Here is a 24552-nt window from a genome sequence, read left to right as displayed (position 1 = left end):
TACAACATAATATTTCGTAATTTAATTTATCAAAGCAATTAGCCGTTTAAGAGGCGGCTCTCTTTAATGAGTTGAGCCGAAAAATCCGGTTCTCTAAAAAAAGACGGACTTCCTTTCACTACATCAAACCGCTCACTTCGTTTGCAACAGAAAAAAACGATACCGAGATAGAGACTACCGCGGAGAACTCGTTTGACTTGATTGATTTACCGTTTCGTGATAGTCGGTGTTTACCGGATGGTACCCATTATTGACAAATTTGCGTTTTTCCGTACAGATTTTCTTGTACGTCGTACACGTCTTAAAATGCATAATAAAAGTACTTTGTACGGCAAAACCGTACAGCTTGACAGGTATGGAAATAGTAAAGTTATTGCATAAAATCAATAATACGTTTTATTATGTATTTTAGCGTGTCTTGTCTCTGTCATCCTGCACTGTAATGTCATTTGAGGAACACCAGCACCATAACCAACCAGTCTCCATAATGTTTTACGTGTTAAGTAGTTGAAGAGGTTAGGAATGGTTTATGTTTTGGTCGTTTTTGTGGAGAATGCTTTAGCTTTGTGTCGCAGGCGGATGCAGTAATGCAGGGGTGTCAAACTCATTTAAGCTCGGGGGCCACACGATAGAACATTCTCTCGGGGGCTGGTTTAGTAGATAAGACAAAGAAATAAGAGAAAGATAGGGAGGGAGAGAGAGAGGGAGAGAGAGGGAGAGAGAGGGAGAGAGAGAAAGGGAGAGAGAGAGAGGGAGAGAGAGAGAGGGAGAGGGAGAGAGAGAGAGAGAGAGAGAGAGAGAGAGGGGGGGGGGGGAGGGAGAGAGGGAGAGAGAGAGAGAGAGAGAGAGAGAGCGTGGTGAAAGAGAGAAGGAGAGAGAGAAATGCAAGTGCAGCGTTTGTGAGAGGCACCTGGCTTTGGCAACATCAAGTGGACCTATTTCAACCTACAGCTCTCTTTCTCTTACGCTTTACTGAGCGTTGTCTCGCGGGCCGGATCCAATCCCCTAGCAGGCCTGATTGTGCAGTAATGGTACAACAAAGGGTGAACAGCCAAAAAGGGGGGAAATTGCGGAAGTCCACGCTTCACAGCAGATCAAACTCATTTTTACAGGTGGCATGATAAGATTAGGGCCTCCCCATAAACCAGAGTTTGCAAACCTATGGCTCGCGAGTCGTGTATGTCTCTTAAGTACATATGGCTCGAAAAAAAAATAGAGTTAGCACAATCTTTCAATTTATTGCACTTTATGGCATATAAAGGACGAGACATTGCTAATGGTTGAGCTTACCGTCCAGTAAAATGTAGGACACAATTTTAACTACAGTTTACAGTGAAGGTTACACCAACAGGCCCCGATTTGGATGTAAATCACTGGATAATCCTTTATGTGGAAGCTCATTAAACAATCTATGTTCATTGTTGAGACGCTTTATGATGAAAAGCCAAAGAACAAACTTTAGACACAAACGTAGTACAATAATGTAGAGCAATTTGATTGGGTGGCAAATATGAAACTCCCTAAATACTGACACCACACATGAGCACGTTACTCTGAAATTATATCTTAATAATTTTACGAATAAAAAAAACAAAGTTCAGAACACTTGCACACTGTAAATTCTTTGTTTACGTGTGCCCCATTGATTTCCCTGGTTAGTTGTTCCTGAAAAAGCCACGCCCACTTCCCCCCACATTATTTAATGTGTATTTGAAAAAGTCTTACATAGTCTATGTTTTCATTATGCCTGCTTGCATTGAAGAATCATTTTCAAACGTACGGCCCCGAAGCCAATTGCGGCACCCAGGATGAGCCCCCTGCTTTAATGTAAAAGTTAAAGGCACAGTGTGTATTATTTGCCCACTAGATGTGACTTTATTCTGTTGTGCAACATAAAACGAGTGCTAAAATTACAATGGAAGAAGACCATATATGAGACTCAAGGTGACAGCAATACACCTTTTATCACTTTAAAAAGAAGAGAAATAAGAATATAAAAAAGTCAAGAAAAAATACATTTAAAAAAGGAAAAGAAAAAAATTAAGAGAAAAAAAGAGAAATAAAAGAAAAAACAAATTAGACAAAAAAGAAAACTCAAAAGAAAAAGAAAAAATTGCTTTTTTGTTGTTGTTGTCTTTTTATTAGTTTGTGCTAGCTTCAAGAACAGCCCATTGCCACTAGTGCTGTAAGCAAAGTGGCAATGCTATCAGTTAGTGTGTAAAAGGGAAAAGTGTGAAGCACATTGTAAAGCGCTTTGGGAGGTCTTCATTGACTTGAAAAGTGCTATATGAATGCAAACCATTTACATCTACATTCAATGGGATTTGCTCTTGTGGCAGACTGATAATTTATGTCTAAAGCCCTCATTGGCAGTAAATTAGTTAATATGTTCCTGCCAGGTTGCTTATGAGCTGATCATTTGTATCATTTAAGGAAGAAAAACCTCCGAAAACACGCAGAACATGCACTACTCAAAGACTAGATTACCAAGCTCTGATCCATGATGTTATAGTCCATTGGAATACCAACATAATAATAATAATAATAATAATAATTTCCTTGTATTGTCATTCTGTGTAACAATGTACACAGAACGAAATGTCGATTGCACCTGACCCGTTGTAGCGAGCCGATGCAGCCGCAGCCAACAGAGGGCGCCGCCGACCACTTTTTAAGTCTTAGGAATGACTCGGCCGGGGCGCGAACCACCGACCTCCCAGTCTCAAAGCGGGCGCCTTACCATCTAGGCTACTGAGCATACACCTAACAGAAGCATTAGTGGGTTTTTGGGGTGTACTCGGTCTGAAATTCTTTTGATTTCTCCCCAATGGTCTTTTTTTCTGGTTGTTGACCAAGTTATTCAGCTGCATTTTTTTGACAACCCAGGCTCCCCGACACTCTTGGCGTGGTCACGCCCACTCCAGCGGTACAGTGTCGGCCATCTTGGTGTCGCTTCTGCTGGCTGGCGTGGCAGCAGGGATAGGCTGCTACATCTTCAAACACAAGACAGACGCCTTCCGGTTTCAATACTTCAAGGTGAAACACACACCACACACACACACAGGGGGCCTGGGGGTGCTGGACTGAAAAGGCTAGCTTGAAAATGGAGGTCATTGACCCGTCACCGCTGCTAACAATAAAGATGTTTTTCTCAGAATAATGACGAGGACAATACAGCAGGCGGACCATCCAAACCTGCTCTGGTCTCCATCCCCAACCCTTTGTACAGTGGGAGCAGAGCCTTTTCCGAGCCCTTTGGGGTAAGTCCTCTAAATTAGCCTGCCTGTATCTATTTTGCGCGAATGACGAGTGATATGTCCTTCATCTGCTCTTCGGTGTTCATGCTCACCTTCCATTCTAATGAAAAGGAGACCAATCAGGGTGCGGAGCCAGCACAACCTGAGGAACCTCCGAAGATCCTGGACCTGGACCAGTAGTGTGTTTGCCGGTCAACACTTCTTACTGACATCTCTTGCATGTGACAAAATTGAAGCCTGTCGCACAACTAGACGACAAAGTGATTGTTAATAAAGTTTTGAACCAATTGTTTACTACCAACTTAATGTCGAGACTCTTTTGAGTATTCTAAGTTCAAGAGTCCTTCTCCACTTGGTTGATAGACCTCTAGGGGCTGTTGTGGTTCACAGATCAACTAATGTCTACTGATGAAGCTTGATTTAGTTTTTAGGGTGACATCTCGCTTAGTAAAAGAAACATGTTCAATAAAAATATTTCGTAAAAGGAAAGGGCTGGCCATTTTTTGACGTGGAAAAGTATTCGCTTCATGAAATACAGTAGCCTAAACTCTTGAATACCTCATACCCCCTTTAATAACTGCTTCCATGGCAGTTTCCAGATGTGAAATCTTGAATTTTTCATTGGGCATTAAAATAAAGAGTTGGTTGTTAACTGTGGTGGCTAACGGGAGAGTATTAATGTGAAGTCGAAATTACTAGATACTTAAAATAAGAAAAGAAGAATTCAATGGATTTTAAACTTGCAAGGAGAAACAGGGAGAGGGGCCTTCAGATAAGAGAATTCCATGCCCCGCTTCTGCCCCCACCCTCAAACCAACTATGAAAACTGAATACAACAACAGTTGTTATGTAATACTTATTTTTTTACTCACAATTATACACACAATACCCCATAATAACAATATGATGTCATGATTGCTGATTGAGCGCAACTGCGGCGGCTTAATTAGCGCCAACAGCCCGGACAGCTGATTGGTGGACACTCTCTTTTTAAACCCCCGGCTTCCTCTAGGAAGCCGTCAGCTCGTTATGCGAACTGTTCCCTTCAGCTCAGTAAGCCTTTTCGTCCGACTCCGTTCCTGCCCTGTTGTTTTCTGCCTGATCTTTGTTGCCAACCTGTTTCCGGACCTGACTACGCCCCGTTCTGCCTGCCTCCTGCTACCGACCTCGCTTACGAACTCGAAACCGCCTTTGATCTCCAGTCCCGGCCAACGACTTGCTATTCCCGCCTGTCTCCGATCCTCCTCGCCAGACACGGAAGTGCCACTTCCGCACCGCTCGCTCCTTTTGTCCGTCAGCCATCGGATCGTGGAAGCAAGCCTTACTCTCCCTCTTTATCAATAAAAACTGAGAAAACGAGCGCTATTGGGTCCTGTGTCCGTTTCTGGTCTGTGACATGAAATATGTTGCAAATGTATTGAAACAAAAAAAAACTAAACCAACTAATTTGATCATTTACTTACTTTATGTGCGTGCGGTTTCTTAGTTTTTGTTTCTTTGCTAAATTAAAGTGGGATACTGTCAACTCAAATTTGCCCCGCTAAGCATATTCTCGCAGTAATTTTTGGGACTCATACCCCTCAACATTCTGCGAGCCGTCAGACTTTTGTTAAACAAAGTCAAGTCTTTACAATGACACCAGTCACTCAAATACGACACGCCACATATCTTGGGATGAACTATTTGGGTATCAAAACATACTAATCACAGAAACGTCACAATCAATCTGAAACAAGGTAAAGGCAGTATATCGCACCCAAAAGTGCTGTGAAATTCCACTCATGAAACTATTCGACACTGGTAATATTCACAAGACTCTTGTGAATCCATCCATCCATTATCTGCACCGCTTATCCTCAGTAGGGTTGAGGGGGTGCCGGAGCCCATCCCAGCTATCTTCGGGCAGTGGGCAGGGGACACCCTTAACCGGTTGCCAGCCAGTCGCGGGGCACACAGACAGACAACTCACTCGCCCATTCACACCTAGGGACAATTTGGACCGGCCAATTAACCTAACGTGAATGTTTTTGGAATGTGGGAGGAAACCGGAGCGCCCGGAGGAAATCCATGCAAGCACGGGGAGAACATGCAAACTCCACACAGGAGGTACGATCTCATGACCTCAGAACTGTGCCGCACACGCGCTAACCGCTACGCCGCCGTGCTGCCCTCTTGTGAATCCAACCATGTAAAATATTTCCTCCTAAACACAATAATATGATGACTGATTAAAAAAAAAAAATCTGCCTAAAACATTTCTGCATTGTTTGACGATCCATGCTGTAATCTGTTTCGCCCCATAATTTCCGTTCAAATGTAAAAAAAACTCATGAGATCATTTCCAATATGGCCGTTAGCCTCTGGCCTTATGATTGGAACTACTCTCGGCCAAATGGAAGCATTTTTCATGGTGCTTAGCTTGCCACAGCCTATGAATGGACTTATTGAGAAAACGGCATGACCTATTTTGGCTTCGACCCACTTGTCAAGTGACCGATTTAAATGATTTGAGATATTGGTTCACCAATGAAATAACCTACGTAGGTTTATGCAACTTTTCTGTATTAAAAACAGCCCAAAACGAACGTCAATGCAACCCGGGATCCATGTTTATGCTCCATTATCACGTGCAAGTGTGTACAATAATGGATTGACTTCTGGAAAGAGAAGTAAAACATTCACAACTTTTTCACTATGTCTAAAAAAATGCCCTAATTAAAATACACAAATTAAGTTTTAAGGGCTGTCAACTGCTTATCTCCAAATGGCCACGCTTAGAAATGCCTAGAACCTACCATTAGATAAATGTGTAAAATACAATGTTTAGTTTTTCAGATTGTGATGAATTTTGACAGGGAATTTTCAGCCTGGCATTCTTTGAACGTCTTTAATTAATTCACCTTTCATGAAAGGTTTGCAGTGCTCTTCGATTTGTGTCGTGACCTTGCCTTTGTTGCATTTCATTTGACTCGCAGGGTCTTGTGAAAAGCGCTGCTGTGCCATTAAAACAGCTTCCAGTTGCCTTACCTTTTCACAGTGTTTTAAGTTATCTTTTTGTAGTCAGCATGTTTCTTCTGACAGTGCATTTTGATATTATATTCTTTGAAAAGAGCCACAGCCCTTGGCAAATTCAGGAGAAGCAGTTTTTTTGGATTTTGGTGAAAAAAAACTCCAATTTCCTTGTCCAGATGTCTGCCCGCACAATCAACTTTCCTTCTTTTATTGACAGTCACCATGTTGGAATTGGCTACCCCAACCCAAGGGCAAGATGGCCAAAGAGCTACTGCCATCATTTGGTGAAATGATGAATTTTTTTTGGTTCCTTTTTTTTTATACTCCGGTCAAAGTTACTGGCGGGCCACATATTATTAATTTCATGACAGAGAGGCTGCGGGCCAGTAAAAATGTGATCACAGGCCTTAACTGGCCTTTGGGCTGGACTTTGGACATGACTGTCTTAGACACTCTTAAACAGGGGTCTCCAACCTTTTTTGAGTTGAGAGCTCCTTTTTGTCACTAATTAGCGCAAATACCACCCAGTTTGATATGAATTTCTAAAATAACAACTTATCATGTTTTTACTATGTTGTTACAATTTTGTTACTATGTTATTACCAGGTTATCTACTCGAAGTAGGGTCAAATAGATTCAGCCATCTTCTAAAATGAATAATTTCATTTGAAAAACACAATGCTAACTCTGAATTGGACCCTGGACAAAATCCGGACCCAGATGAGACTGTAGTATGAGTGGACGTCAAAACGACACCCAGTAAAGTTTCTGGTGCGAGGCAATACAGCGAAAGCTTTCTTTTATTTGAATTCACTTTAACCGGCGATGCAATGGCACCAACTGTGTTATGCTTGGTATGTGGTGATAACACCAGGTTTTAAACTGAGTGAGTATAAATATGAAAGATTTGTGTTTATTGTATTCCTGTTCAAGTCATTATAATACAATATTAAAAACACTTTTATTGTCAAGCTTTTTTTTAAATCACATTTTCAGCTGGTGGTGTCCCGCAGGATGTTTTCAAAGAAATAAATGTTCCCTGGCTCAAAAAAGGTTAAAAAACACTGCTAGATCATGTTAGAATATTTTGATATATCATTGCATATATCATATTGTGTGCCTGTACGGTCTAGCGCCTGGCAATGCAATCATGTAGTACTGTTCCATACCATGATCGGCAGCAGCAGGTAGCGAATTCATATGAGTCTTCCAGTTTTATCCTTTTCACATTATTCATATTTTATTCACCTGATGGGTATCTCATTTGAAGTTTCATACACTGTTATAAGTGAATCGGTCTCTTCAGAAGCCAGTCTCCACCTGTTGTTCTTTCCTTCCCTCTTGCGCACTCTTTCTTCTCTTTCTTGACCCTTTACCACCCTTCTCTTTTTATCCCCTCGCCCCCCCTCCCTTCCTTACCTTCCATGCCCCTTCCTTACCCTCGCTCTGGCTCCACCCTCTCTCACTCACTCCTCCATCTCTATCTCTCCTGTGCCACCTCACTCCTTCCACCTCTCTTCTACCCTTCGGATTCCTTCCTCACCCCCTCTTTCTTTATCTTTCCTCCACCCTCTCTATCCCTCTCCCTCCTGTATCTCTCTGCTCCCCCTCTCCCTATCACTCTTTTTTTCGCCCCCCCCTTCATCTCTCTCCTCCCCCCTCTCTATCTCCGCCCACTGCCCCCTTTCTCTCCTACCCCACCCAACTCTGTTGTCCTTCCCTGTCCTACTCACTCCCACTCCCCCTCCATATTTTTCTCTCTTTCTCTCTACCCCTTCCTTTCTCTCCTCCCCTCTCTCTCTCAACCCAAACTCCCTCTTTCCCCTCTATCTCCTTCACCCTTCTCTCCCCTCCCTCTTCCTCTTTCCCTTTCACCCAATCCGCGCTCCCTCAGTCCCCTCGCTCGCTCTTTCACTCCTAGCCCACTTATTTTCTCATCTTCCCCTCTAGCTCTCTAACCAACCCCTCTTTCCTGCTCTCTTACCCTATCTCTCTTTACCCCACCCCCTATCTCTACCCCCCTCCCACTATCCTTCTACCTCTGTCTAATCTGTTTCCCTCTTTTTCCTCCCTCCCTCACCCCTCCCCCATCTATCTCGTTCCTCCCACCTCAGTCTCTCCTCCCCCTTTTTCTCTCTCTCTCTCTCTTAGGCCTCTCTCCCTTAGGCCTCTCTCCCTATGTCTTTTTCTTTCCTCCACTCTCTCTCTTGTGTCCCTCTCTCTATCACCTACCTTTTATCTCACTTCCTCTTGCATACCTCCTCCCTTCTCCCCACCTCTTACTCGCTCCCTCACTGGCTCTCGCGCTCTCTCAGCACCGGTCGCCATTTTGTTGACTGCCTTTTGTGATGTGCCGTCACAAAGCTTGTTCTGTTCACAGGGCCCAGAATATATTGTTTTTTTTTGTTTTGTTTCGTTGTAACAAAAACCACAACAGAGCTTTTCTGCTCTAGCCTTTTTCTAACCTAGATGTAGAATCAAACACGCGGAGAAGAACAACGAAATCTCACTCCTTGATTAGAAACAAAGACACTCATGTTTTCATATAGTGGGAAGGAGCAATTCCCACTGACTTGAAAGTGTGTCACACAACGTAACATTAGCTGCATCCCCAAAATGAAGGCAAAATATAATTTTAAAATAAAATTTAAACCTAGGAGACTAAAAGAGCACAAAACAAAAATGAACATAATCTTATAGAAAAAAAAATGCGCACACAAAATCCAAAAATAAAAGCTCTTACAAGTTCACACAAAAACAGACGTATCATGTGTGCGTGCATTTAATTATTGAATGAATGTCATGGTCGCAAAATGCGCTGAGCTAGGCACAAATGGGCTCTTGCCGGCCGTATGAAACATGGCGATGTGGTAAGAAATCTTCACAAATGAGGAAACATTACGCAAACGTATCAGTGTTCATTTTACCTGTGAAAAGTGATGGGTCCCGGGACTCGCATGCTCAAAAATCTATGGGTCCCAACAGAGATCTATGGGTCCCCAAAATGTAGTGTTATCGAGGTTGACATTGTAAATCGGCGACAAATATATAATATAAATCTATATATTCATTCAGTTTTAATCGTCACAGTTTCTTGGTAATACAAATCAGTTATCACTTCAAGATTTTTCAGTTCACAACAATATTGCACATTATTCAAAATAATATTGCTAAAATAATTATATTAATCTATATTTTCATTCAGTTTAAATCATCACAGTTAATTGATAATACAAAGCATTTATCACTTCAGATTTTTCACTTCACAAAAATATTGTACATTATACAAAATAATATTGCTGAAATATTAGTCTATATATTCGTGCAGTTTTAATCATCACAGTTAATTGGTAATACAAAGCAAGTTATCACTTCATATTTTCCAATTCATATATTCTCCGTGGTTTTCTGTCCCGCCACAGTTGTAATGCCTTCTCAAGGTCCAATCCATTATCATCATCCTCATAGCGTAACCAGGAATATAATTGAGTCCATTTTGGCAGGAAAGTCCTTGCTAGGAGTATTCTTTTGTTTGTTTTCTGTCGTCGCATCGTTGGCTTCAACACACGTGTTTTCCTTGCCTTCGCGATCTTCCGAAGAATTTCTGCGCCGTTTTTTCGTGCTGGGATTATTGCCGTTGTTATCACTTTCTGCATTAAGTTTTGACTTATTACTGACACTGAAGAAATTACCAATTTTGTGTTGATTTTCACATAATACTAACTTTTATCGGAGTCATACTTGACGTAATCTCGAAACAACGAGATCTCGTTTGCCGAGATCGGCGTGCCGACGAAAACTCGAACCGCAAGACCAAAACAACAATGGCGAATCTGCCTGACGAAAAGTTTGGAGTGAGGTAAATCTTTGTTTAAAAAAAAATGTAATTGGGTAAAAATGACAATTTTGTGTCAAAAAAGTTGCTGGGACGCACGTTGACTTGACACTATGCGTCCCCAGCAAAAATGATGCGTCTAGGACGCAGGGACGTGGGCAAACGAGAACACTAACTTATGCATAAAAGTCCCAAGTTCTATGTGTGATCCGAAACAAACAGTTCGTCTGAAATGAGAACAAGAAATCCCAGGACACCATTTTAACATTCCATAAACATAAAAGTCCAGAGCTGTTTGTTGTCATGTAGGATCATTATTTGCCATATCAGAATTAATGTACTAATTGCAATTGTTTGAGCGCTAAATGCACGTCATTCCAATAAAGGGTTCAACATTTGTGATAAGCTTATAGTGTATTAAAAGTGTTGGGCGTGTTACTGAAAAATAGCAATTAGTTACAGATACTATTTATTTCATTTAAATAGTAATTCTTTTACCCCTCAGATTACTGACGCCCAAATTTAGCTCACTATTCTGAAAGTAACTACGTAGCAGATTTGGATGAAGTAGCCCAATTTAATCAGTCATCAAATCATCAAAATCCATCCAATACACAATGAATTACATTTAACTTAAAAATAGATAAAAATAGAAAAGGTATCAAAGTACTTTAGTAAAAGATAGCATTATAATAGTAAAGATCAAACAAATACATTTAGCACAAGTAGGTGATCAGGGAGAGAGGAAAAAACAGCAATCTAGTGCTCACTGGGCAGGTGAAATAGGAGGCCCCCGCGGCCGGTGACAGGTGGTGAGGCAGAGAGTTCGCTGACGGACTGACAAAGAGTGACCGGAGAGGAAGCCCTTATATAGGTAGAGGGATAATTAGGACACAAGTGGCAGCTGGGGAGGAAGGAGTAAGCGCAGCTCAGTAGCCTAGATGGTAAGGCGCCCGCTTTGAGACTGGGAGGTCGGTGGTTCGCGCCCCGGCCGAGTCATTCCTAAGACTTAAAAGTGGTCGGCGGCGCCCTCTGTTGGCTGCGGCTGCATCGGCTCGCTACAACGGGTCAGGTGCAATCGACATTTCGTTCTGTGTACATTGTTACACAGAATGACAATACAAGGAAATTATTATTATTATATTATTATTATTAGGTGAAGGTAATCAGAGGTCAACTGACAAGATCGTGACAGAACCCCCCCTTAAGGGACGGCTCCAGAAGTCCCAAAAGGGAAAAAAAGACAGAAACCAACAATCAGGTGGGAGGCAGGAGCGGCATAAGGGGGGGGTCAGTACTCCTCAGATCGGTCCGATGCCCCGGCTTTATCCCCGGAGGAAGGTGGCTCAGCATCAGCAGACGGAGGCGTGGCAGGAGCTGGACCAGGAGGTGGCTGAGCAGACGGGTACGGTCCAAAAGCTTCCTGGTGGGAATCCAGGGCCTCTCCTCTGGACCGTCACCCTCACATTCCACCATAATTGTAGACCCTGTCCCCTCCGCCTGGACCGGAGAAGGCGTCACACGGCTTAGACGGTACGTCTAGTGCGGGCTGCCCCCGGGTAGCAGGCCAGGCGGTAGTCATGCCCCCATTGGAGGACCTCAGATCGGAGGCCCTTCGGCACGAACAGGCGGCCGTCAGGGCAGGTACTGGGTCCAGGCTGGTCCTGAAGTGCCCTCTTAGCCTATTGACAAAATGACCAAGTTGGATGCAGCACAACCTGTGGAGAATGGTGTGACTACTATGTTGTATTATACCGCCTCAAGTTCATTAATGAATTTTATTTTAAAACAGCCATCTGCTTATTATATGACGCTACCCCTTCAGAAGGGGGCGGGTTTGGGCCGCACAGTGGCTCTCACCGGGAAAAAAAAGACATGCAAAGGACTCAAGGAAATTCTCTTATTTGCGTGGAAGGGATTTAAGTCATTTAGTAACGAGGTCAATGTAGCCTAATATAGTAGAGTAAAAGCACCGTTTCTTCTTCACAAATCTACTCAGATAAAAGTTTCGTAATTTAAAAACAGTCCCAGAAGTACAAAATATCCCAAAACTTCTCATCTCATCTCTCATCTCATTAGCTGCACCGCTTATCTTCAGTAGGGTCTCGGGGGTGCTGGAGCCCATCCCAGCAATCATCGGGCATCGGGCAGGGGACACCCTGAACTGGTTGCCAACCAATCGCAGGGACAGACAACTCGCTCGCCCATTCACACCTAGGGACAATTTGGACCGGCCAATCCATCTGAAATGCATGTCTTTGGAATGTGGGAGGAAACCGGCACAGGGAGAACATACAAACTCCGCACAGGAAGTCCGGTAGCTGGATTTGAACCCACACAGGAGGTTCCCAAGACCTTAGGATTGTGCCGCACACGCGCTAACCACTGCGCCTCCGTGCTGCTGTCCCAAAACGTACTCAGGTAAATGTAACGGAGTACCCACCTCTGCTATCTAGTTACAAATCACAGTATATACTCACATAGAAGTCGACCAATGTTCCCTCTAAGCTGCCTGTGTGCGCAATTGCGCACTACCCAGAGCTTTTCCGCGCACAAGAAAATCTAGCCAGCTCACAAAAATGAGGGATCAAAATTGCTAATAAGGAAACAAATTAAGTCAAAGTTACGGTGCATGAAGGTAAAAATACATGGGTTCCTCTGACGCTGTGTTATGAATGCAGTATTTTGAAGTTAATGTCAAAGTAGAACAAAGTTAAGTAGTCAGTAAAGATTTTCGAGAGCCGGCTTCTTCGGCTCGGCTCACTGAAATGAGCCAGCTCTTTCGGATCCCAAACGGCTCTTCAGGTTGTTTTTGCTTCTTTAATCCCAATATGACCAAATATTATGTAAAACTATGCACAAAATGACTTAAAGGAAGGGGGGAATAGAACAAAAAAGAAAAAATACCAAAATGAAAAAGTAGTGAAAAGCTGAGAGAAAAAAAGAGAAAAAAAGGGCAGGAAAATTTCAGGGAAAAAAGCCAAATAAAAAGAAAAGAAAGAAGCAAATAAAGGAAAAAAGTAAATAGAGAAGAAAAAGTAACAGCTAGAAAAAAATATTTTAAAAATATTTTTTTTAAAAGGAATTAAAAAAAAAAAAAAAAAAAAAAAAAAACGGTGAAAAAGAAGAAAACGTTTATGTGGCAGTCAAATAATTTCCAATCATATCAAGTCAATCTTGTTGCCAAAATTGTACTTCCACTAAAAATGTGATTAAATACAGTTCTGTATCGTGCAACCGACTAAATAAGCCCCCCAACATGTTAGCATTATGCGACAAAAGAAACCAGGAAAAAAAAGAAATGGAAATCTTGTGAAAGAATTGTAAAAACAGATGACGTTTGTAGGCCGTACAACCTTTGCAATAATACATTAGTCAATTCATTCAAAAGTGAAAAATAATTTTGCACTGCCGGAAACTCAGCAAAATGTAACTTGATGTCAAGTTTTGGACATGTTTGATATTGATTTATTTGCCACACTTGGGATTGCTGTTGCTTACTGTTGTTTCAAGCAGTGCTCACCGACTTTGTGTGAACGCTCAGGCCCGTGAAAGATTAGAGGGAACATTGGCTGAGACACTCCATATCCATTTTGTATATGGGCTTCAAACAACTTGAAGATCTCCTACTCTATTTTTAGGTAGTATCCAAGATGTTTTCTTTTTTAGGCCATGATGTATTGCAAAGATCATTTTAGAAATAAGACGACCAAAATTCTGCACTCTATAACAGTAAATTCTGCTCGTTGGTCACTTTAAGGCTCCGTAGTTTGAAATATTCCTTGTGCTTTTTACCTCTCATTTTCGGTTGCACTACGCAATAGATAGATAAATAGATAGATAGATACTTTGTTCATCCCCGAAGGGAAATTCACATTTCCAGCAGCATCCCTGAGCTGAGAACAATCGAGAACAATCGAAAATAACACTATACAATACTGTGACACCTAGTGGTCAAATTCTACACAATCTCCTTTTAAAGCACATGTGTCAAACTCAAGACCTGCGGGCCAGATGTGGCACGTGAGAAGGTTTTCTACAGCCCCTTAGATGATCTACAGGGAGTGCAGAATTATTAGGCAAATGAGTATTTTGACCACATCATCCTCTTTATGCATGTTGTCTTACTCCAAGCTGTATAGGCTCGAAAGCCTACTACCAATTAAGCATATCAGGTGATGTGCATCTCTGTAATGAGAAGGGGTGTGGTCTAATGACATCAACACCCTATATCAGGTGTGCATAATTATTAGGCAACTTCCTTTCCTTTGGCAAAATGGGTCAGAAGAGGGACTTGACAGGCTCTGAAAAGTCAAAAATAGTGAGATATCTTGCAGAGGGATGCAGCACTCTTAAAATTGCCAAGCTTCTGAAGCGTGATCATCGAACAATCAAGCGTTACATTCAAAATAGTCAACAGGGTTGCAAGAAGCGTGTAGAAAAACCAAGGCGCAAAATAACTGCCCGTTAACTGAGAAAAGTCAAGCGTACAACTGCCAAGATGCCACTTGCCACCAGTTTTGCCATATTTCAGAGCTGCAACATCACTGGAGTGCCCAAAAGCACAAGATGTGCAATACTCAGAGACATGGCCAAGGTAAGAAAGGCTGAAAAACGACCACCACTGAACAAGACACACAAGCTGAAACGTCAAGACTGGGCCAAGAAAAATCTCAAGACGGATTTTTCTAAGGTTTTATGGACTGATGAAATGAGAGTGAGTCTTGATGGGCCAGATGGATGGGCCCGTGGCTGGATCGGTAAAGGGCAGAGAGCTCCAGTCCGCCTCAGACGCCAGCAAGGTGGAGGTGGGGTACTGGTATGGGTATGAGCTTGTGGGGCCTTTTCGGGTTGAGGATGGACTCAAGCTCAACTCCCAGTCCTACTGCTAGTTTCTAGAAGACACCTTCTTCAAGCAGTGGTACAGGAAGAAGTCCGCATCCTTCAAGAAAAACTTGATTTTCATGCAGGACAACGCTCCATCACACGCATCCAAGTACTCCACAGCGTGGCTGGCAAGAAAGGGTCTAAAAGAAGAAAAACTAATGACATGGCCTCCATGTTCACCTAATCTGAACCCCATAGAGAACCTGTGGTCCCTCATCAAATGTGAGATTTACAAGGAGGGAAAACAGTACACCTCTCTGAACAGTGTCTGGGAAGCTGTGGTCGCTGCTGCACGCAATGTTGATCGTGAACAGATCAAAGCACTAACAGAATCCATGGATGGCAGGCTTTTGAGTGTCCTTGCAAAGAAAGGTGGCTATATTGGTCACTGATTTGTTTTTGTTTTGTTTTTGAATGTCAGAAATGTATATTTGTGAATGTTGAGCTGTTATATTGGTTTCCCTGATGAAAATAAATAATTGAAATGGGTATACATTTGTTTTTTGTTAAGTTGCCTAATAATTATGCACAGTAATAGTCACCTGCACACACAGATATCCTCCTAAAATAGCTAAAACTAAAAAAGCCCCACTCCAACTTCCAAAATATTCAGCTTTGATATTAATGAGACTTTTGGGTTCATTAAGAACATGGTTGTTGTTCAATAATAAAATTAATCCTCAAAAATACAACTTGCCTAATAATTCTGCACTCCCTGTACATTATTGTATCATACAGCATAAATCAGGCAGCACAGCGGCGCAGTGGTTAGCGCATGTGCGGCACAGTTCATGTCTTGGGAACCTCCTGCGTGGGTTCAAATCCAGCTCCAGTCTTCCTGTGCGGAGTTTGTATGTTCTCCCCGTGCTAAAAATATCTCTATCATGTGATGAAATTATGTGGTTTCCTCCCACATTCCAAAAACATGCATTTCAGGTGAATTGGCCGGTCCAAATTGTCCTTAGGTGTGAATGAGCGAGTGAGTTGTCTGTCCCCGTGTGCCCTGCGATTGGCTGGCAACCAGTTCAGGGTGTCCCCTGCCCACTGCCCAATGATTGCTGGGATGGGCTCCAGCACCCCCGCGACCCTACTGAGGATAAGCGGTGTAGCTAATGAGATGAGATGACAGCATAAATCATTGCATATTTGAAGCTTTATTGAATTGAATGTTTAAAAATATTTTAGTTGAGGTAATGATACAAACTGGCCATTACTCTTTTCTCAGAAGTGAATTTAGCCTAGTTTTGCTAAACTATACTGTACATTACTGATGGGGCTTGAATAGCGTCATCGAGACAGCTTCTATTATCAATCTTCTCAATTAAAAATAGAAATTTGAAAATGAACCGACAGAGCAAAAACATTTATTTTAAGTGAAGGGAACATATGTTGCTTTAGTCTTTAGCTGTTAGCTTTAGCATCTGTATTGTCATTGCGTGAGGGGTCGCTAGCTGAGACTAGTTCAGCGTTAGCAACTAGTTTTGCTTGAACAGCTTACATTACAGACCCTGTCACGAGCTGTATTCGCGTTGGCATCGAGCCCTAATTAAAACATTGGAAAATTGAAAATGAATACACTGAGAATAAATGTGAAAAATCCACCCAAAAAGCTGGCTCAGCGCTTTTGGTTTTGTTGAATCAGGATGTTTTCCACCCAAAAAACATTCTACTCTCCCAACGAGATTGAATATCGACACCATCTTTTATGGGCAGTCAGGAAGGTTACTGTAGATGTGAAAACTACCTAAAAAAAGCTGACTTAGTATTTTGGGTTTTTCCTAGAAAGATTTTCTACTCTCCCGCGCCACAAGTTTGTCCAGGATCCCAAAATTTTACGGGCAACCAGGTGAAAATGCTCCCAAAAAACTGACTAAGCACTTTTAATTGTGACAACTGTGCCGTTTTTCCAGAAAGACATTTCTCTCTTCCAGGCCAGAAGAACATTTAATTTCAAAACAATGTCTTGCAGACAGCTAAAAGGTGGTTGACCTATATGTGAAAAAATACCCCCATAAAGTCACCTCAGCACTTATGGTTTTGCTGACTCAGCGTGTTTTTCCAGAAAGACATTTCCCTCCCAGGCCGGAACAACACCGAATATTAACACCATCTTTTACAGGCAGTTGGGTAGGTTACCGCAGATGTGAAAACTGACGACAAAAGCTGACTTGGCATTTTTGGTGTTGCTGACTCAGCAGATTTCTACTGAAAGACATTCTTCTCTCTCGGACTGGAACAGGTCTGACCAGGGTCACAACATTTTACAAGTGACCAAGTAGATTCGCTCTAAAATTGAATGACCTTGCCAAAAAAAGGGAATTCTCACCCCAAAAATAATTTTGTGTCTTAACACGGGTGTTACTTTAATGGCGTAAGGCCATTCTAGTTTGTCTTTGATTTTTGGCTGTCCTAAATGTTGCATAGATTTTGCTTAGTTTAGCAAAATGAAAGACAGGAGCAGCTGACTAGCTAACAGGTGTAATATACTCACCTTCAATGCGAACCACTCGTAACATGTTTTGGGGGTTTTTTGGTCAGAGGCCGATTTTAACACTTGAGAACAAAGCTCCCATATTGTTTACAAGCCGCCGTTTTCTTTTCCGCTCTTTCCTGAAAAAGGGCTCAATAACACACTACTCCCCCAACCCCTCCCGTTCCAAGCCGGAGGCTCAATCCAAGGCTAGGGCTCTTTCACTCCTTTCCAATTCCCTCATTGCTAGATAAGGATTTTACTGCGTGTAGAACAGGAATGAACAATCTACGGCCCGTGGGCCACATGCAGCCCGGCAGGCTTTTAGATCCGGCCTGCCCTAACAAAAAGCATAAAAATATTTCAATACATATCATAATAAATATATTATTACGCAAAAAAAAATGTTGTTTCCATTGTTCCTCTGAGTGTCTACGTCAAAAAATACTACTACAGAAAATACCACAAGTACTGCAAATCCAAATATTAAATTAAGTGCTTAGAAATTGGGTCATATTATTTTGCCTTGATTTTGAAAGGAAAAAAAAATACTACAAGGGTAATGTTATAACAAAAAATACAAATACATACTATGACAGAAATTCTACATAAATACAAATACAAATGTACTGAAAAAATGCTACTATAGAAATACAACCAAAATATCAACTTAGGAATTGTACAAAAATACAACAGAAATACTACAAAAATACAGATACAGTAACAATTCAAAATGCTACTGCAGAAATTCTAAAAAAATAATATCACAGTGATATTACAAAACACGACAGAAATACAAAAAAAACACAAAAAAATATTACCATGGTAATATTACAAAAATCCTACAGAAATACAGCAAAAATACTACAGAACTATAACCACAGTAATGTTACAAAAATACTACAATTTAGTGCTTGAATCGGGGACCTACAAAATGATTTAGCTTTAATTGTGAGTGTATCAAAACACTTTTTAATCTATTTAAAAACAAACACCAAAAGAAAAAAAGCATCCTTGTTAAGTGGTCAGGGAGAAAAGGATTGCACAATTGTCAAGAACCGGAATTGGATCAGGACCCAATCACGTGACGTTCTCACACAAGCCTTTATTTTACGGGAAATGGGGAGTCATGCACGTTAGGCAGCCGGTCTGGTGTAGAAAGACAGGAAGCCAGAGACCAACGAGATTGATTCCAATTGCCCGAGTTGATACCGGACAGGACGGGACAGACAAGAAAGATAACGCATTAGGATATCGAAAATAAACAGGAGAAACCAAACGGGAACAAAAACGAGAGAAAATAACAACAGGACAAAACCGACGGAAACAAAACCGGAACCCAAAATTAAACAGGACAAAAATAAACGTGAACTGGAAATATCAACGGGAAAACAGAAGTAAGAACCCACGTCTTGTGGGGCAGAAGTTCGTTTGACGGCGCGGCCAATTGGGCGCCATGGCAACCATGACCACAATATTATATACTCTTCTTTTTACTTCCACATCTCTATTACAGGATTTAGTATTTTTCAGTAAGGGCTAAATTACCTGTAATTTGAAACTCTGCCTTGTACCCAAGATAAACTACCAGTGGGCCCACATCAGGGCCATCAAGGCCTTCTCTGTTGGCCTAAAAATATCTCTATCATGTGATGAAATTATGTGTTTTCCATGAATACTTATTAAATAATTTCAAATTGTCTCTCAGCTTCCTTTCATTACCTTCCCTTCTGGTTGTGCTGCTTCCAGATGTGTACTTTCATATTTCAGCATTTGACCAATCATATTTCAGTCATTAGTTGTTGCCAGGCTCAGAAATCTACCCGGAGGCCTTCACAAAAATCCCGAAGGCCGTGTCCTGTAACATCAGCCTTCTAAAAAGTTGTTGGTTGAGCCAATCAGTGTCAAAATGAAGGCCTTCTAGAAGGACTCGGGAAGCATCAGCTGGGGGGCGTTAATGCACTAAAGTGTAAAATCTGTTATTGCACTAAAATATAATGGCGTTAATATACAGTGAACTTTTAACTCATTTAAACTTTGAACTTTTTTATATGGAGCAACTTTAATGTCAAGCAACTCAGAATCTCTGAAAAACATTCAACAAAATATTGATTAGAAATATTGCCGTTTTAGTGCAACAACAAATAAAGATGGAAATACCAGAATAAACTACATTTTTTATGTAAAACATATCACCCCGGATGAACACAGGAAACATAATCTAAAATATTTACGGATATGTGGCCCAGTTCTGAGTTCGTGGGAACCTCCTGCGTGGGTTCAAATCCAGCTCCCGGCCTTACTGTGCGGAGTTTGTATGTTCTCCCCGTGCTTGTGTGGGTTTCCTCCGGGCTCTCCGGTTTCCTCCCACATTCCAAAGACATGCATTTCAGGTGAATTGACCGGTCCAAATTGTCCCTAGGTGTGTATGAGCGAGTGAGTTGTCTGTCCCTGTGTGCCCCGCGATTGGCTGGCAACCAGTTCAGCGTGTCCCCTGCCCACTGCCTGATGATTGCTGGGATGGGCTCCAGCACCCCTGCGACCCTACTGAGGATAAGTGGTGCAGCTGATGAGATGAGATGAGATTTACGGATGTGCAAAAAAAAAAAGGGCGAACACAAACTTTTAACCTTTATATGCTCAACTAATTTAAGGTCAACAACACAGAATTCTACAAAAAGATGCATGTTACAAGAGGAAAAAATGCGTCCCGAAGGGAACCGGCCGGCTCTTGATTGTCAGGGAGCCGGCTCCTGTCATTCACTTCCACTCATAGAGCCGCTTCGTTCCTGGATTACATTTCACTAAAGGCTATGCATGAAAAGCATGGCCCGCCACTGTAAACGATAGTATTTCAATTCAACATTCAAATAGTGAGTATGATACTGGGTATTTTGCTACCGATGGGATCCAAATAAAGACAAGTTAGTATCGATTGATACAAATTCAATACCGATACTTTTCACTTGAAACTGTCATGATCATTGAATAACTGAACCCTTCCCCCTTAAGTCAGTTTAAACATATGCTAAACATAGCAAAGGGATTCTAGGCACTAAAAATGTTTCATTTTTTTATTAAGTAACGACATTGCAAATTTCAACAGTGGGGAAAAAAATAGAAATACTGTATTTCTATAACAAATGTTTCAGAAGAAAAGCCAAGAAAATCAAACCAAAAAAGCAGCAATGTAACGAAAATACAAATACTGTATAACTGTCACGTCGGGCGCGGTTGCCATGGCGCCCAGTCAGTCCCAGCCGAATAGCGATGGATTCTGGCGCATCCTCCTCATCCTCCCCCAATAAATTGTGAGTATGTCTACGCGAATGGGTCCGTGACAATAACAGAGTCAAGTAGAGATCTAAGATACTTTCCTTTGCACAATATTTTAAAAATAATGTCATTAATGCAAATAAAGTGTTGCCACAGTGACAACGGATTTGCATGATTTTATTCTGTAACGGGTTAACATTTATGATTGCAGCTCGTTGCTCTTTGTAGGATGAGCTCTTTTTTTCCGCGGTTTTATGTACATTATGATGTTGCCACAGTAGCGGACCACTTAACCACAAAAATTAAACCTAACATTGTCCTTTTCTGTAGCTGAAAAAAACGTACACTGAGCTGTGTTTTCTGTTTGCTTCTGTTATTTCTAGCTTCTGGTAAGGGTGCATGCATATATCCGTCGCTCTATTCTGCCTGGCAGGCAGGATGCAGCAGCAAGCCAGGTAGGGAGAGGTGCAAAAGTGAGCCTGTCATTTACACATTCAGCCATTGTAAACTTAGGGTGGCCAAGAGTGCTGTGTGAGAAAAAGAAGGGCTGCGCCATCTACATTGAAAGGCAGTGCTTTGAGGAAATTGGTGGAGGAGCGATCCCAGGACAATAATATCAATAGAATGGAATCAGCCGCCCACCCCTACTAGTGAGTCACGGATCAACTAAAAGAATTGTACATGTGCGTATATCCATGGTGCTTAAAATACACAAGATTTTGCCTCCCACAATAGAAATACAATCACAGAACTTGTCCCGAACAGGGTGTTGTGTAACAAGCAAGTTCTGATGTTACAGATCAAGCCTCGGTAAAAGCGAAGCGGAAGAATTGTGGACCTGCTTGCGGGTAGTCGGTTCCAACCAGAGACTTTTTAGGTCACATGTGTCGAACTCCCGGCCCAAACTACCATCTCTTGCCCTACTCCGTCTACGCCAAAGGTAAGCAATGTGCTTAGGCTCCCTGTTCTCAGAATGTTGTGACGTTTTTACAAAATAATTTGTGTAGCATTTTCATATTTCTACTTTTGACAGGAGATATATTAAGGAGAGCAAAATCTTTTGGGATATTTGAGTTTTTTTTAATACATACATTGACATGGGAGCAAAGGAATTTGAATGTTATTTTAATTTTAAGTTGTTTAAGTTAAGTTCTAAGTTGTATAATTTAACAAGATATTTTTATTTACAGCAAAATAATAAATACTGTATAAGTGATTTAAGGTTTAAATTTAATATATATTCTTGTCTGTTTTTATTCACATTTATGTTCTAAAAACATTCAGTTTAAGTGTGTTCAATAAATGTTTATCCTGGTTGGCCTGCGACCTTAACTGTGTTTTGAATTTTGGCCCCTTGTGCAATTGAGTTTGACATCCCTGTTTTAGGTGATCTTTAGAAATGATGAAACTGAGGAAATAAATAGTCTCGGCGTGGAACTCATACTTTTTCCCTTTCAGGAACAATCACTTGGCTAAAAGACGTTGGAGGACATGTTCTTGGATTTTGAGGTTGAAAGAGGAGGTTAGTATGTCGTCTAAGTAGACTAGTGAACGAGAACCTTTTTGACCTTAAGACCCATAAAAGCTAAATATTTTGATTATTTTTTTTTTGAGAGAGAGAGAGAGAGAGAGAGAGAGAGAGAGAGTGAGAGAGAGAGAGAAAGAGAGAGAGACAGAGAGAGAGAGAGAGAGAGAGAGAGAGAGACAGACCATATATTTTCAGCACGATTTTTATCACTGTGTGACATTACATTATTTGATAAAAGTTGTGAAATAAGAATAATGCCAGAGCCCGCATCCCATGTCAACAAATATACCACTTTAAACTTGTTTCCCTCCTGGAATTACTTAGAATCGTTGAGGCTCATTTTGACCATTGTTTATGATAAAAAATGGTTTCAAACTAAGATGCAAGCACAGTTCTTTTGTAAAAATGCCGTAAAATACTGCAAAAGAGAATACTTATGTATTCACCTTCGGTGCAGATAGCGCTGGGCAGAAAAGAGTGTGCTGTGTGCATAGCTCCGCCCACACCCACCGCTCACCAAATCAAAGTGCTCTGTGTGCTTGGCTGGCATTTCCGAAAGCTTACAGTTTTTCTGTTGATTTTCACCGTAAAGTGTCTCAACAATGAACCTGAATTGTTAAATGAGGTTTGAAGGATTTTATATTTGATATATTTTGGACTATAAGGGTTTTTTAAAAAAAAATACAAATTACATTTAAATACAAAAGATATTCACTGGCTGAGCTGTGGGGCGAAGTCATTGTAGCCTAAACAAGAATGATGTTTGCAGAAAACGGCAAGAGCTGGGACAAGGGCTGACGCCGGAGGAGCCTGTGACGTGGGAAAGGAGACATTGTTTGGAGAAGTTTTCTGATAAGCTTTCTTGTTGTGAGTTTTTTTAGACGTGGCGGCGCCTTTTGGAGAGGAGGTGATGAAGTTGGCACCTGATCCGCCCCATGGGGTGTGGCCGACGCCCCGTCTTGTTAAAAGACGGAAGACAGAAGATGGAAGACGAGAGATCGGAGATCAGATCGGAGAATGAGAGGGACAATCGAAAAAGGAGGCTCGAGGAAGCCTAGAGCGACAATAATTCAGCTAATTGGATGGAATTCACTTAGTTACCGTAAATTCCGGACTATAGAGCGCACCTGATTATAAGCCGCACCCATCACACTTTAAGGGGAAAACCGATTTTGTCCATACACAAGCCGCACCCGTATATAAGCCGCATGCACCCACATAAAAAAAACACGAAATTGATCCAAGCCAAGTTTCAAGTCCCGCGACTAAATCTAAATGTGGGGGGTTTTTAAGGGTTATTGTTCTATCTTCGTTATTCATTATCCATTATCCGTTATCGGTCAGTTCATTATACGCTACAAAGCCTAGGAGCCGGGACACATACTCTCAGCCAAAAGGCTAAGCTAAGGTCCTAGCCCTAAAGCCTTGTTGCGATCATTGCGAATGTCCTTCATTGAAGCACACAGTCTAAAAATCACAGCCGCCAAAATGAATGTAAAATGATATAGGTACTTAAAATTTGTTGCAGACCTGCAGATTCTGGGTGCCTGTTGATAGTAATCCAAGGAAAAAAGTGTATATTTCCAAAGGTAAGGGTGGGAAAAATATATATCCAATATTGTCCGCCGTGTCCACAAAAACTCACCTTTACCGGTCCCCACTTTCCCATCAGCCCGCGTTTGATCCGCCCCTCTTTTTTAATTTGCTCGTGCAGAAAGAGTGTCTCAAATAAATACAAATAAATACATTACAAAAATATACAGTTGCAAATACATCTCATCTCTCATCTCATCAGCTGCACCGCTTATCCTCAGTAGGGTCACAGGGGTGCTGGAGCCCATCCCAGCAATCATCGGGCAGTGGGCAGGGGACACCCTGGACTGGTTGCCAGCCAATCGCAGGGCACACGGGGACAGACAACTCACTCGCTCAGTCAAACCTAGGGACAATTTGGACCGGCCAATTCACCTGAAATGCATGTTTTTGGAATGTGGGAGGAAACCGGAGTGCCCGGAGGAAACCCACGCAAGCACGGGGAGAACATACAAACTCCGCACAGGAAGGCCGGGAGCTGGATTTGAACCCACTCAGGAGGTTCCCACAACCTCAGAACTGTGCCGCACACGCGCTAACCACTGCGCTGCCGTGCTGCCCTTGCAAATACATATTACACATATTTACAAGGAAAGACGGTACATCGAGAGAGTTTTCAAAGCTTTAGTAATAATAATATAACTTTCATCCTAAACCGTGCCTCACGCTACTAACAACACACTCGCATGCCAGC

At 41.8% G+C, this 24552-nt stretch overlaps 1 protein-coding gene and 1 long non-coding RNA gene across 2 annotated transcripts in view; both read left to right on the top strand.

Annotated features, from left to right (window-relative positions):
* stab1 (stabilin 1) overlaps positions 1 to 3746 on the top strand; it is a 126129-nt gene extending 122383 nt beyond the window's left edge. The window contains exons 67-69 of the mRNA XM_088337594.1: positions 2887 to 3036; positions 3156 to 3260; positions 3369 to 3746. Of these exons, the coding sequence (XP_088193720.1) occupies positions 2887 to 3036; positions 3156 to 3260; positions 3369 to 3437 (324 nt within the window). The 3' untranslated portion in view covers positions 3438 to 3746. The remainder of the gene's footprint in view (positions 1 to 2886; positions 3037 to 3155; positions 3261 to 3368) is intronic.
* A 17823-nt stretch (positions 3747 to 21569) lies between these two features.
* LOC148363634 (uncharacterized) lies at positions 21570 to 23956 on the top strand. The gene is made up of 3 exons (XR_015850612.1): positions 21570 to 21677; positions 22196 to 22259; positions 23147 to 23956. It is a non-coding gene; the product is annotated as an uncharacterized LOC148363634 (long non-coding RNA).
* Positions 23957 to 24552: the final 596 nt, after the last annotated feature.

This window comes from Urocampus carinirostris, chromosome 6 (genome assembly GCF_059441175.1).
Source record: "Urocampus carinirostris isolate Australia breed hairy pipefish chromosome 6, RoL_Ucar_1.0, whole genome shotgun sequence".
NCBI lineage: Eukaryota > Metazoa > Chordata > Actinopteri > Syngnathiformes > Syngnathidae > Urocampus > Urocampus carinirostris.
This window is presented reverse-complemented; position numbering and strand designations above follow the sequence as displayed.